Below are 15,595 nucleotides of genomic sequence, written 5' to 3' on the forward strand. Positions count from 1 at the left end.
TTTTTTTTTATACCGTCTCTCCTCATGTTTTCTTCCCTTTTCTCATCTAAGCAAAAATGTTATTCTGAATAAAGAATAAAAAAAGGCCATGCTTTCTATAGTTGCAGCTTTGTGCACTCCGCCCATCTTTCGGATGACTGTACGTACACGTTCGCGTTGTATCTCGGTGCAATGCCAATAAAGTTTATTCTGATTTCAGTCATGGCGTCAATGGAGGAGGAAGAGATCACTTGCCTTTTGGCAAACAAACAAAAGAAAAGGCCATTAAACCAGATCAGGGATGAAGAAGAGAAATTTAATACATTGGTGTCTCGTACAAACCAGTCCGTCATCGGGCAGTTTATTGTGTGACACAGAGTACGCGTACGTGGTCGTAAAAATTGAGCTTTGCACGGACATGCCCTGCAGGTGTCTGCTTCAACTCTAATCCGGTACGCCTGGACCTTCGTGGACTGACATACGCCCAAGTATGCTGGAGGCTTTAGTCAGTGGCAGGAAGCTACCGAGATACAGCAGGAAGTCTGCTCTCGCCTGCAGATTGTGTAGTTTTTATCAGTCAGTAAGGTGGAGCTGATCTAGATTATTGGGGAAAGTAGAGGTCCTCACTGCTCCATCCTTTGCTGTTGTACTTAAAAAAGCAGCTGCATACTAATTTGGTATGTTCCTGTTAGATTAGTAGTTTTTTTCGCTAACAAAACAATTAAATGTATGTAATGAACAACCACAGGCTGTCACTCTGGTGTTTGTTGTCATAACTCTGTACTATATGGTAATGACACTTCTATTTCAAAAGTGCCTGTCCGCATAGGATCACAATTTTTTAAACATGTTTTAGGATCATTCATTTTCATAGGAAAATTATACATTAAAGTTGAAAACAAAATTCAGTTGGTATTATTTATGTTATTACTTTCAGGAATTGTAGATTTACTAGCACTAAACGTGGATATTCAAGCCCTTCAACTATTTACTTGTTGACTGTTGACTTGGCTTGAATACAGAGTTTCACAGGGGACTGTTAAGATACAGTATAAAAAGTAATTCCATTGTTTTAGTCATCTAACATAATTCCATGTTTTTCTTGTTTTTCCTATTGCTCCCTTAGGTGTGTGCCCAGTGGGCATGGTGTACATGACAGCAGCTGAGTGTGTGGCTCAGGGTGGTGCATGTCCACGAGTGTGCTTGGACATGACCTTCACAGAGGTTCAGTGTGTCACCGCCTGTTATGATGGTTGCTACTGTTCCCCAGACCTCTACCTGTTTAATGGCAGCTGTGTGCCTTTGGCACAGTGCCCATGTTACCATTATGGGAAGATGCAACCAGCTGGTACTGCCCTGCCTTTTGACACATGCAACAACTGGTACTCACCTTTAATGTATCATTCAGTTTAAACTAAACTTTAAATTGTATACAAAACTATTGTTACCACAGAAATGCAGTTCATTTCTAAAATTTGTCATCACCCGTTCTTTCACTGTGTCTCAAACAGTACCTGCACTAATGGAAAAATGAAGTGTGGAACAGTTCCCTGTCCAGGTAAATGACTCACCATGAAACTTTCTGTTTTCTGTCTTTTTGTTCTATACTTCCTTTTTATACTTTATTGTTTTTAAGCTGAGTGTATGTCCTTTTATTCTGTAGTGGACTGTGGCTGGAGCAGCTGGACACAATGGAGTGCTTGTAGTCAAACTTGTGATGTTGGTGTAAGAAGAAGGTATCGTTCAGGAACCAATCCACCTTTGGCTTTTGGTGGCCGGCCCTGTAAAGGAGAGAGAGTTGGGATTGATACCTGCAGCATTGAACCCTGCCTTGGTGAGTTGTATATAATAATAATAATAATAATGTCATCACAATGTCAGCACTGTATGTTTCCATACAATGGCGAAATTAGTCTCTGCATTTAACCCATCCACCACCAGGTGGTGCAGTATATGTCAATGTAGCTACTTTTATTTACAAGTTTTGTTTTAAAATGGGAAAACAATACACCTGTGTTTTGGCTGAAGGTATCAAAGAACCATGGAGTATGTGGTCGGAGTGTTCAGTGACATGTGGAGGAGGTTACAGGACCCGAACACGTGGGCCCATCAGAATCCATGGCACAGCTCAACAGTTCAGCGCCTGTAGCCTGCAGCCTTGTGGTACCACTGGATTACACCTAACATTTAATTTTATAGCTATCATTGTTTTTAACAATGTTTACTTTTCTAGATTATTCTCACACAAAGTATTCTGGTGTGTGTGTCTTCATTTGCAGAAGAAAAAAAACTTTTAATGTCATCATACCATGTACTGTGAAATTGCACGTGGCATCTCTCCTTGTCATCATATAGGAGTAAAGTAATAGAGTACTGTTAAAACAGAGAAACATGAAAATGGGATACATAGGAGAAAAGTGTCTACAGTTTTGAAATAGCAGCGGGAGTTATAAATATATGGATGTAGGGGATGTTTGCAGTTAACTGTATGCAGTGTTTCTACTGGTTATGCAATGGTATAGATAAAATATACAGCTTTGTATGTACAATTTATACAGATGGTCACAGTGAGATAAGTGGAGTAAATAAGTTTGTTTGTACAGTTTAACGTAAAAGTAGTACAGTTTTGCTCATTAAATCAGAAGCAGATAAAGGTATCCCCAAAATGATGGAGAAGGGATTTTCTGCAGACCCAAAGTGAGCGTTTCTGGAGAATAGGCGTTTCTAGAGGGCAAACACTGATTGGATAGCTGTATTTGCTGACTCTTTAGGTAAGTTACGTCAGCTCTTTTTAAAAACTGAACGTTTCTAAGGAACAGCGTTATATCTGCTGTCAAACACAAGAAGATTCTCTTTTATTCTTGGGTTGTAGGCTTCTATTGAACTGCCAGATGTGTTCATGGAAACAAACAATCTGCATTCAGGTTCACTGTGGACAGTAAAAGTCCTGTTAGGAGACTTTCTAAGATTATCTGTTCCTAAGCAGGCCCACTCCCATCACCAGCACAAGAAAACAAACACAAATCAGGCACCTTTATCACAATATAACAATATATAAAAAAAAATACTATTAGAGCAAATAATTTAAGGGAGAGTCAAGCAGTTAACATGTAGAAATCTGTTTTTGTAGTTTTCTTTGTGTTCATTCTCCTGTTTTCATGTGTTTTTTTTAGCTACTAGTTAAATATATCTTTCATGGCAGCTTTTTTTAAATTTAATTTTAAACATTCTTTATTCATGTTTTTGCTTGGACTATGTTGGTGTGTCAGGAGAGGGCAGGATGTGTCCTCCAGGTCAGCAGTGGAAGCAGTGCTTGAAGGGGGCAGTGTTTTGTACAGACTTTACATCGGACATTAGCAGGAATTGTACACCAGGCTGCCAGTGCCTTCATGGGACTGTCCTGCAGGTGAATGTGGCAGAAATACACTCGTATCCAAACATGTAGGGAATCTTGAGCATATTGTTCATTATGCTTTGTATTTTCAGGATGGAGGATGTGTGCTTGAGTCTGACTGTCGTTGTGATGTTGATGGACAGCAATTCAAACCTGGAGACATTGTTTTGAGGAGCTGCAACAACTGGTAAAGCTAAACTTAGTTGCTATTTGAGCCACATAAAAAGCTTGTTTGTGCTTCTGTTTGTCAGTAAACAATGGATGGTAAATCTAATTTACTGTGTTGGTAACTTTTCAGTACATGTGACGGGGGGAGGCTGGTAAACTGTTCTCAAGTTATTTGCAATGGTAGGTTGCATTTTCAAATGATTCTTTAATGCCATTTTTAGTGTTTTCTGGTGCTTTTTCTTCTTTTTTGTAACATCTGAAACTCGTTATATTTTTGCATTGCATAAAAATATTTTTCAATCCAAATCAACTCTGCAGGTCAGGCTGAATTTGCTATGAACTTACAGTAAACTAGTCTTCTGTCCTCCTCATGTCCCACCCTGAATATGTCTTCCATATGAACATTGACTCTTCTATAGTGGATGGACAGTGGTCCACGTGGACTCCATGGAGTCAGTGCTCGGTGTCATGTGGCACTGGACTCAGGTCTCGCTACCACTTCTGTTCCAGTCCTCAGCGATCTGGCAGTGGTCTTCCATGTCTTGGTCCTCACCGTGATGACCAAGTCTGCATCACTACACCGTGTGATCGTGAGTTTACATTTTGATAGCTTCTACAATCTTTGACGACAACTTCTGTGGTTTTTGTCTTTCTTAATTCGTTCTAGTTTGAGTCTTTGAGACTTGAAAATTTTGTCACTTAACCCAAGAGTGCACAAAGTAACATCTCAAGTTTGGCCTGCTTGATTGAACTGAAAGTACCACTTTCAAGTGTGATGAAATGAACTTATTCAGTGCTGTATAAAGATTTTGCACTCTTACATATTTCTTCTTTTTTCCACTTTTCAATGTTTTAAATCGAACAAATGTTAATATCAGACAAAGATAACTCGAATGGGTATAAAAACTCCATTCATGACTAATGATTTGATATAATAAAGGGGAAAAAAGCTATTCAAAGAAACGTCCCTACATGAAAAAGTAACTTTTTCTCTAGATAAATCATAAATTACACGTGAATAACCACATTTCTTTGGAAAGCTGTCGGCATTTTCACTAGCCACATCCAGACCTGATTATGGCCAAACATGTGAGATCAATAAATCCCCTGAATAAAACCCATTTTATCTCCTTTTCAAACATTCTCATCTCCACTGCCACAAAGAATGCTACCGTAAATCATTCTACCCTTTTCAGTTTTACTTTATAGCCACTCGTCTTTGTCTAACAGATGAACACCAATAAACTTTATACCTTCTGGATGAAATTTATTTTATGTAATTGATCCAAAGAACATTTCCTGGGTGTGGTATCTGATCACTCTATCATATCTCATACCTTATTGAGAGAACGTGTCATACTTACACATAAGAAAAACAGAATCAATGTGAAAACTGTAATACATACTACATTCTGTATTTGATCATTAAATGTATTACTTGTAACATTCATACAATCTGGTTGCAAAGTTTACAAGTTTAGCTCATCCAAATCACCAAAACCCTGTTTTAATGCTATAACGTTGTGTAGGATTCAAGTTTGCAGATATTTATGATAAATAACAAAAAACTTCAAACTGCCACCTACAGAGAGAGAACACCATGAGGGTTATGGAGAAAAATATCTCAAGCTAAATGGAGGCACACCTTTGCTATAGTCCTTAGTCATACACACAAACCTCCATCCATCCATCCATTATCTTTACCCGCTTATTCCATTTTGGGTCACTGGGGTCACTGGTACCCATGTCCAGAAATCACTGTGCAAGGGGCGGGGTACACCCTGGACAGGTCGCAAGTCCATCACAGGGACACATAGAGACTAACAACCATTTGCTCTCTCACTCACACCTAGAGACAATTTAAAATTACCAATCAGTCTAACATGCATAATTTTGGTCTGTGAGAGGAAACCGGAGTACCCAGAGAAAACTCATGCATGCACGGAGAGAACATGCATTTGTAGGTAAAAACATCCCTAATGCATCCATGCATTTCTATGCTGATGACACAGTTGTTTATTGTCGAGCTAAAACAGTTGAAAAGGCTTTCCAGCTTTTGAAATCTGCATTCAACATCATCCAGACAGATTTGTTCCACCTCAAACTTGTCCTAAATGCCGACAAAACCAAAGGGATACTTGTTTCAAATAGGAAGTTGGTCCCAGCAGTTCTTCCTCCGATTTTATCCTCAAGTGGTGTCCCGATTGAGTTTGTTGATTCCTATAAATATTTGGGTATCTTGGTCAACTCACATCTCTCTTTTAAGATTCATGTGGAAAACTTGGTAAAGAAACTGAAAGTTAAACTGGATTTCTTTTTCAGAAACAGATCCTGTCTAACCCTGAATGCTAGGAAACACCTTGTATCTGTGACTTTCCTTCCCTCCATTGATTACGGTGACATTATTTACATGAACGCTCCTACAAGAACCCTGCAGATGTTGGATGCTGTCTATCATGGTGCACTAAGATTCATAACTGGCTGTAACTACCGTACCCACCATTGCACCCTGTATTCACTATCATCAACTAGACATCATTAACTTCACGCAGACTCTCTCACTGGTACATTTTCATCTTTAAATCACTTCTTGGTCTGCTGCCTTCATACATCTCCTCCTACATGTCTCTGCATGAGTGCAGCTACAGCGTGCGCTCTCAGGACATTATTACCTGCAGTGTTCCCTCAGTGAGGATTGAACTAGGCAAGAGGGCCTTCTCCTACTCCGCTCCTGTTTCCTGGAATATCTTACAAAAAGATTTGAAGCTCTCGACCTTGACCTCTCTAAGTGGCTTTAAGAATCTGTTGGACTCCTGGCAGGGACCAATGCAGACATGTTCCTGTTTTTAGTTTTCTACATTCACCTTAGAATCAAGCTGTTTTTTTTTGGTTACCTTTTTTTTAACCATCCTATTTATTAAAAAAAAAAAAAAAACCTGGAGTATGACTTTTTATAACTGTTTATTGTTGTTGCTGTTGTCCATTGTTGTCATCATTCTTTGTTGAAATCAGGTCTCTCTTGTAAATGAGTCCTCGAGGCTCAATGGGATTTACCTGTCTAAATAAAGGTTGAATGAATGCAAACTCCACTCAGAAAGGCCCCCGGACCGGGATTTGAACCAGGGACCTGCTCACTGAGAGGCAGCAGCTCTACCAACTGAGCGACCGTGCTGCAACTTAAGAAACAGACACAGCAAATCAAACTGAAACAGACACTCAAATAGGCTTTGCACCCTCTTGCAGTGGCTGATCACATTTTTGGCACACCTGTCCCGTTTTTGCACCTATAGGTTATTTTTACCCCAGCGCCCCAGGTCACTGTTACAAGGGTCATTAGACTTGTAGTTGCTCCTTGCATGGTCCTCTAGCTTCTCCTCCTGTTCCTCCCTTCACCTCCGCTCCTCTGTTTGCTCCCCTCCCACAAACGTAGCATCCACCAGCGCAGGTTGTACCTCAACCTCCTCTCTCATAGGTAGTGGAGGAGTCAGTGAACATCCTTCTGCAGGTTATCTTCTCTGACAGCTGTTTCACAAATATTATGCCAGCGTCGCTATGCTCTCCAGTAACTACAGAATATTTTTCAAACGTATTCTGACAAATACATCCTTTATATCTGAACACTGCTCTTGAACTTCTTCCCCCCCGATATGTGGACAGCTGTCAGTCAATCATTAGAGGGACGTGCCCAAATCTAGCAATACACATTCTAATTGGTCAGCTCCTGGCCCATTGACCAGTGAGCTCACATGGCTCACATTTAATTTGGATCAATCAGCTGCCACCAACATGCATCTAAAGTTATGGACAGAAAACCTGACAAGTTACAAAACAACGTTTTTCAGCTGATCATATGACCTCAAATAGATATGCCCCCCCAACATTGTAGGCCCCTTCGCTTCAGCTTATGTAAGCTTGTGCATTAAGGGGGCCCAACTTGTCACTCCCTAGGAGAATGTCGGCATAATCTGCCACTTCCAGTTTTTTCCTGTCTTTTTGTCTGTCTTCTTTATTTCTTTATGACACTCCCCATTTCCCCAAACAGTCAACCCTAAATACCTAAAGTCCTGCATCTTTGTGACATCTATTCCTTGTAGCCTCACTGTTCCACCTGCCTCCCTCTCATTTACACACATGTGCTCTGTCTTATTACAACAGACCAAGTGCATACTGTCAAGGGAATTTAGGTAAAGGTTATGGATGTTTATAAACTAATGTTTGGTGTTAGAGAATTGCTTTGTCTGCGTGGGGGAGCAACCTGCAGGCTCCTCTCTGAAGAGCACAGAGCCTGCCTCTCTGATAAACTTCAAAGCCTCCTTGTCTGTAAGCTGGAAAGCCGAGGTCGTCTTGACCGCTCCTCCATCTGATAACGTATTAAAGCTTTCCCTGCCTCTGTCCAGCGCAGATTCTCACTGACAAGGTGTTACGTCCACCATGAACATACCATATTAAAGGAGGACTCGAGACACAAATGTGAGGGTTCTAAACATTCAATTTATTGAAGCGCCTGCTTCCTGTAAAAAAAAAAAAAAAAAAGACACAAAATCGCAAAGTATCAACTTAAAGATGGACCTGGTGACCTGGTCGAACAGAACAAAAAGGTACCGCTGCGGGCCAACCCTATACAGGGCCATCTAAGCCGCTGCTGGTACCAGACTAAAACTAGAAAAAAACCTTCAAGAACACCTATTGCAAAAGAAAAGGGTGAAAACTGGACAACCGGTCCCACCAGGCCAAATTTACAAAAAATATACAAAAAATTAACAAAAATAACCTGAAGTGGCTGAAGGCGGCAACAGCAGGCCACAGCTCCAGGACAAAGAAAAAAATCAAGGGCCCCGGGAAAACCAGGGCGGCCAAAAAAAAATAAAAGAGGTCCAAATAAAAGAGGCCCAAAAGGGAGAGAGCATCTGAGAGTCCAAAAATGTGGGAGTATGAGAGAGTTCACAAACAAGTGAGCCTGAGAGCAGGAGCTCCCTGAAACCAGCCTATTTATGGGCGGGCGGAAAAGACCACAGCCCAAAACAATTAAAGGCTGATTAGCCAACCCAAAATTTGTCCAAAAGGACAAAACAATAAGACCACTGTGCCCCAGGCACATAACATAAGGCTAAAGACATTTTGTACATCTGTAAAAGCTTCCTGGTGATCTATCCTTGCAAGTAAAGACTGGTTTAAAAATCTTCTTGTGTCCTCAGAGTGGCTTATTTGAACAAAGAGATGATGAAAGAATATTTATTTTATCCGACATGTACTTCTACCTCTCTAAGTTTTCTTCCACCTCTTCCCTGTTGTCACTGCAGATCACAATGTCATCTGCAAACATCATAGTCCACGGGGATTCCTGCCTGACCTCACCTGTTATTCTGTCCATCACCAGAGTAAACAATAAGGGGCTGGGGCTGATCCTTGATGCAGCCCCACCTCCACCTTGAACTTTTCTGTCATGGTTTAAAACGAACGCTGCACTTCAGAAAAATAACAATCAAATATGATGTCGATGTAGTATTATCACATGGGTAGTGTGATTATCTGGGTCGTTCTGATCTGGACATCCTGGTGTAAAATATGAGTCCACAAATTCAGCTCATTACAGGGAGTCCTGGAGAAGAATGTGCAGCCATCAGTTTGTGACCTTAAGCTGAAAATTGGGTTCTGAAGCAGGAAAACAATTCAAACCAGAGCTGCAAGTCTCCACAAAATTCCACAACTGTGTAATGGTACAAATCTACTACAGCCATGTGAAAGAGTCATTTCCAGTTACTAATGCTTAATTACAGTGGTTGGCACAACCAGTTGTTGGGCTTAGAGGGCAGGTTATTTTTCACATAGGCCCTGATTTGGTTTAGCTAGTGATTTCCCTTAATATTTAAAATCTTCATTAAAACTGCCTTTTGTTTGCACCCAAGTCATATTTTTGTGATATTAAGCATGGTTTTGATAATATGACATGCAACTGTGACAAAAAATTAAAAACAAAAGAAATGTGCAAGGATGTAAATATGTTTTCACAACATAAAGATGTTCTATTAACTTTAATCTTAATTCAGTTTCTTGCTTTTATTTTACTATCCTATTATGATGTTGGTGTTGTTGTTTTTTGTTTTGTTTGTTTGTTTTCAGGACATGGGGCTTGGAGTCTGTGGAATAAATGGACCGAATGCACTAAGTCATGTGGAGTTGGGGTACAAAGTAGAAGGAGACACTGTGACAACCCCACTCCAGAGGGGGAGGGAAACTACTGTGAGGGTCTGGGAACTGAAGTCATAGCTTGTAACACTGACCACTGTCCAGGTACTTTGATGAGTTCAAACTGTGTTTTGTTACAGTAGCTTAAGCTTGTAATATAGATTTCTTGTCAGTGATACAATATGAAAACAGACATGTCTGTATGTGTTTTAGTGTTACCTTGTTCCCAGGTCCCAGGGACAGTGTTCAGTAGTTGTGGGCCCTCTTGTCCTCGATCTTGTGATGACCTTTCAGTGAGTATAAAGGATAAGATTTCTTGTTCAATCACAGCACCACAGGTTTTTAGTGTTCACTTACATCCACATTTTATGTTTCTGAACTTTGATGTTTTTATTATTGTTTCTCAGCACTGTGAGTGGCATTGTGAGCCAGGGTGTTACTGTACAGATGGAAAAGTCCTGTCAGCCAATGGGACAGTCTGTGTAGCAAGAGAAGATTGTCCTTGCTTGGACCTTAACTCTGGACACCGACTAGAACCAGGAGAGATTTCTGAGACCCCTGATGGATGCAACAACTGGTCAGAATAAAAATCACAGAAAGAGCTCATGCAATACATTCATGTACATCATATTATTGCACCAACAAAGGACAAGGCTGAACAAATATATTTATCTCATTGTATGCATCCATTTATTCTGTATGTTGATGTTGCAGCACATGTGATGGTGGCAGACTTAACTGCACCAGAAAGCTTTGCCCAGGTAAGAAAAGTCATGTGAAATTGTCTGTGTGTGTGTGTGTATGTGTGTGTTTATATTTTTTAACAATACAATTAAAATAATGTACTTTTTTTTAATAATATTTGCTATTCTAGTGTCTGGTGGGTGGTGTGAGTGGTCGGAGTGGACTCCCTGTACCAGAGCTTGTGGGGCAGAGTCGGTGTCTCGTTACAGAAGCTGTAGCTGTCCAGAGCCAAAAGCTGGTGGAGAACCCTGCTCTGAAGAACATGAAGTGCACAGTGGGATTGGAGTTCAGCTACAGAGACACCCCTGCCCTGTCATAAGCTTTTGCCCAAGTAAGAGCTTACCTATCAAGGATCTAAATAACTCCATAAAGTTACTGTCTAACCGACAGATAGACAAAACAACTCCAAAGATATGCAAAGTTACAATTAAAAACTGTGCCAATGTTAAACAAAGTAACAGAAGCAAACTGAGACAGTCAGCAGAGGCAATTTGAGAGGTGACCCACCTTATAAGATGAGACAAAGCAGGGTCCAACAAGAATTGTTTGTATTTTGACCTTGGTGTAACAGAGACGTGGTACCTGGTGGGACCCCTTTTACTCCTGATTTGGTTCTGGCATGGGAGAGGCATCCTCATGGAAGCCCTCAAAATCAGGGCAGCTGACGATGAATTCATAAATGTCAGACTCAGAAACAATACAGATGTGAGGAGAGAGACATCACCTTAAGGAGAAAGACATCTTACAAAATTCCTTCAGAGACTGAAGAGTGAGGTGTGTTGGCACTCCTGTGAAAAGACATGGCAACATCTAGCAAGACCCTTCATAGACTAAGGAGTGAGGATCATTATTTTCTGTAGCCAAATGCCCTCTGAGATATAAGTGGAAGCAGTAACATCTGGGACCCTCTTGGACTCAGTGAAAAGACAACATTGTCAGCATATACCATATCAGGGGTTGTGGTAGCATCAGAAACTTAAACAGGGACCAAGATGTGGATAGGACCTATTGTTTTAAGCATTGAGCATGGCTGGGACTGGACAAGTCACATATTCCAGAAAACAAGTTAATTTGCTAGCCAAGTTCTCCATTAAGGTGGCACTTTCTCTTCTTCATCGATCAAAAGTGAATGGACTGCACTTATATAGCATACTTCTTTCCAACTAGGATACTTAAATGGTTTTATAATCATCTGTGCCCTCATTTAACCATCCACACATAAACGGGGGCGAGAACTTCTAGTTCTAGAATTGCGCCGCTCAAGGTGGCTTCATGTTGGAGCAGCTCTGCTACTTTCATTCTGAGATTTTGCTTTTGGAAACTTTAATTCCTCCTTTTCTGGATGTAAATCACATTTTTTGGATGATTGTTTCCTCTGGTATCGGATGCTGTGCAGCTGGAAGGATTTTTACTGAAACTTTTTTAGTTTTGGACATTTGTTATGATGCGTAACCATGGCAACGAGGCAGTTTTCTACAACCAACTGCAGCTGAATAACATCTCAAAAGCTCAAATAATATCTCAACTACAGCCTCAAATCCCAAATGAGTTGAAAAGGATGTTCTGTGGACACATGCTCATCTACCTGCCAGCTGTGCTCAAGTGCCTGACCACTGAGATCCTGGAACTAGCAGGAAACACGGCTCACGACAGTGGAAGGACAGGATCGTCCCTCGGCACCTACAGTTGGGTGTCCGCAGCAAAGAGTTTGGCAGACTGCTGGGAGGAGTGGCCACCATGCTGGGAGGAGTTCTGCTTGGCATTCAGGCGGTCCTACAGCCCGGGGGAACTGAGAGGCCTGCCGAGTCTGGGTGGACAGATCGGACGGCATCTGCGGCCAGTTTCTTAGGATCCACTGTGGGATGGACATTTACATGATATCCTTCCAGTCTACAGCATCAGTATCTATAACATCTCTTAACGAAATGAGGATAATGAGTTTCAACAACAAATAATTTCCCTCTGGGATTAATAAAGTATTTTTGAATTTGAATTTGAATTGAATTTAAACAGCCCCCAGAAACCATCTTATCACCAGCAAACTGGTTAGTCCACTTTAGGAGTGTACTGCTTGGTGGGAAAAACAGTTTGTGACTTCTCCAATTGATGAAGCCCTTCAGAAAGAGGGCGAACACCACTGAGTCATTGATTCAGGTATGATGATGACACCTGGATTAAAATTAAATCTCAGGAAGTCCAACATTTCACTGATCACATCAACTCTGTGGATAAATATATACAGTTCACAAGATAAGATGCAAAAGATGGCATATTGACTTTTTTGGACTGTGAGGTCTCAGTCTCCGATAGAGGACATTTGGACACTGATGTTTACTGCAGACCCACCCACACAGACCAGTATTTGTGGTTTGACTCCCATCACCCCCAGGAGTACAAGTCAAGAGTAATCAGGACTCTGTACCACAGAGCAGACATCATCTTCACTAACTCAGGATCCAGGCAGAAGGAGAAATCCCACACAAGACAGGCCCTGGAGCAATATGGATATCTGAAATGGGTCTACTTGAAAGCAGAGAAGGAACTCAAACAGGACTCCAGCAAAGTTCAGGAAAGGAGGAACCCAGAACTAGACTGATGGTCATTCCGCTTGTTGCGTTGGTTTACTGATCAAGTTTTAAGCCTTAATATCAACATCTATTGGAGTTCTTTCAAATGCATCTTGTATGAGGATGTGCATGATGTGCGCTCGTTTGCTTTTCTGTTTGCAATTTTAAGGAAAAATCTCAAAGTAATCAATGGATGCACGTTTAAAACTGATTAACTTGTAGTTAATCCAGTTCACTGCAGATTACAGATCTTAGCAAACTCATAAAAGATTAAATGTAATTTTTTATAGTTACTGACCTATAATTTGGTGTGGAAGTAGCCGAATATTGCCCCTAACACATGTTCTGTATACAGATTGTGCAACATTTTGTTTAAAGTTTGTTGTGAAAGGCAGAGGGTTATAAGCATTTTGTCAAGTTATTTGTATTTATTTATATTTGGTAAATACATTGACAAACATCTGTTCTTTTTTTAAGGTTCTTCTTTGCACTGAGTTGTACACAATATGGGTTTGTCTCTGCTGCTTTTGTTTTACTCTTTCTTTATCCTCCCAATAGTTCATGGTTCATGGAGTTCCTGGTCTGCATGGTCAGAGTGTGATGGGTGTGCTGGGTCATCCACTCGTTTCAGGGAGTGTAATAGCCCTCCTGCCAGATTCGGTGGCCTTCCCTGTCTAGGAGAAAGTCAGCAGAGCCGTGGTTGCCATGACAACATTACTGTCTGCTCAAGTTAGCACATCACATGATTTTATATTTATAGTGATTCAAGCTTGAACCTAAATTTTTAAAGGTGTTGAAATAAACCTGAGGAAACTTTGAAATGAATACATTTTCTTACAGACTGCGGTGGTGGCCAGGAAAAGTGGACGTGTGGGAAGCCTTGTGCACGCTCCTGCTCAGATCTCTCAGAAGACATGGAATGCTTGGAATCCCCTGAATGTAGTTGGACCTGTGGTTGTCCTGGTGACATGGTGCTGCAGGATGGAGTCTGTGTGGCTATGGAAGAGTGTCGCTGCAAATACCATAACAACTCCATAACTGGTTTGACATAGTTTCTGATCATGTGAAAACTAAAGGGATCTTCAGTAAAGTGTGTTGTCTTAAAAAAAAAGACGATTTAATGGCATTTAACAAACTTCAAATCTGGTGTCTCCCTGTGCAGGTAATAATAATATGTCGTGGGTGTGGCCTGGTGGTTATGAATGGCAGTTTGCAAATCCAGGAGAGATCATCCTTAGTGCCTGCAAAAACTGGTAAAGCATTATTAATCTGCTCTACAACTACTTAGACCATCCATCCATCATGTTTACCCACTTCTTGATGTTTGGGTCACAGGGGTCACTGGTGCCCATAGGTATCTCAGAGACACAAAGACAAATGAGACAAACAACCAGTCACTCTCTCACTCACACCAAGGTACAATTTAGTGTTACCAATCAGCCTAACTTTACAAAATTATTTAGAATTTAAAGTAAAGCAGTATATGCGCATGTATTTTTTTTACAAAAATGCTACGTGAGTGCTGAATGACTAATTAGCTAAAGCTGAAAAGGGGGAAAGTAAGTTGAATATTATCTGATTTTTTACATTTTTAATTTGTTTATTTAAGGATCCCCATTAGTTTCTAACATAGTAGAGACTATTCTTCCTGGGGTCCACACCACAAACATTGCAGTTAAATTAAGCTTTTACAAACATACAAAAAGATGTAATAAAATACCTACGATAAAAACAAAATCAAAACAGAAAAATTCCAATGAATCACCTCAACAACATTTTACATTTGCCTTAGAAAATGACATCACAAAATACCTTAAAACACACAAGAATTAATACACAAACGTTCACAGTTTCAAAGTTAGCAAACAATCTTATTTCTAGTATGAATTGACCTATTCCATCAGTTCAATTTTATTTCATTATCTATTCAGAATCAGCTTTATTGTCATTGCACTGAAGCACAATGAAGTTACATTTCAGTACAGCCCATCAGAAGAAACACAAACAACAGACAGGGTAGACGGGGTGTCTGAGGCTGCAGCCTCACTGAGAGGCAGGACTCTCAGACAAAGGCCGGTCCACCCTAAGGACAAGACACCCATACACAAACAGAGTGGTGTAGTGTATGCGGTCCAGTGCAGCGAGGACTGTCTAGACCTCTACATTAGGGAAACTAAACAGCCTCTTCACAGACGCATGACTCAACACAGGAGACACCTCCACAGGACAAGACTCAGCTGTTCACCTCCACCTCACAGATAAGGGACACTCTTTTGAGGACCAAAATTTGCACATTTTGGATTGAGAACACAGATGGTTTGAGAGGGAGGTGAAGGAAGCAATTTATGTAAAAAGAGAAAAGCCGTCTCTTACCAGAGGAGGAGGCCTCAGATTTCCACTTTCAAAAACCTATAATGCAACTTTAAAACAGATTCCCAGCCGGTTTTCACACCTGATGGGAACAGAGGGGTCTCTGTCAAGGTAATTCATTGAATTAGAGTAACAAAGACCTTAAGAAACCCCTACTGTTAAGTTCAAAAAGCGTTCAATACAAAAC

At 40.7% G+C, this 15,595-nt stretch overlaps 1 protein-coding gene across 1 annotated transcript in view; it reads left to right on the top strand.

Moving 5' to 3' along the window:
- Positions 1 to 15,595, top strand: part of LOC119426815 (SCO-spondin-like) — a 224,330-nt gene that overhangs the window by 145,663 nt on the left and 63,072 nt on the right. Inside the window, exons 47-62 of the mRNA XM_037694396.1 lie at positions 1,106 to 1,361; positions 1,491 to 1,537; positions 1,643 to 1,813; positions 2,008 to 2,142; positions 3,249 to 3,385; positions 3,466 to 3,560; positions 3,672 to 3,721; positions 3,961 to 4,131; positions 9,662 to 9,832; positions 9,941 to 10,020; positions 10,135 to 10,304; positions 10,442 to 10,488; positions 10,602 to 10,802; positions 13,597 to 13,767; positions 13,879 to 14,079; positions 14,201 to 14,291. Of these exons, the coding sequence (XP_037550324.1) occupies positions 1,106 to 1,361; positions 1,491 to 1,537; positions 1,643 to 1,813; positions 2,008 to 2,142; positions 3,249 to 3,385; positions 3,466 to 3,560; positions 3,672 to 3,721; positions 3,961 to 4,131; positions 9,662 to 9,832; positions 9,941 to 10,020; positions 10,135 to 10,304; positions 10,442 to 10,488; positions 10,602 to 10,802; positions 13,597 to 13,767; positions 13,879 to 14,079; positions 14,201 to 14,291 (2,194 nt within the window). The remainder of the gene's footprint in view (positions 1 to 1,105; positions 1,362 to 1,490; positions 1,538 to 1,642; positions 1,814 to 2,007; positions 2,143 to 3,248; positions 3,386 to 3,465; positions 3,561 to 3,671; positions 3,722 to 3,960; positions 4,132 to 9,661; positions 9,833 to 9,940; positions 10,021 to 10,134; positions 10,305 to 10,441; positions 10,489 to 10,601; positions 10,803 to 13,596; positions 13,768 to 13,878; positions 14,080 to 14,200; positions 14,292 to 15,595) is intronic.

The sequence above is a fragment of the Nematolebias whitei genome, chromosome 20, assembly GCF_014905685.2.
Source record: "Nematolebias whitei isolate Nwh7 chromosome 20, NemWhi1, whole genome shotgun sequence".
Classification (NCBI taxonomy): Eukaryota; Metazoa; Chordata; class Actinopteri; order Cyprinodontiformes; family Rivulidae; genus Nematolebias; species Nematolebias whitei.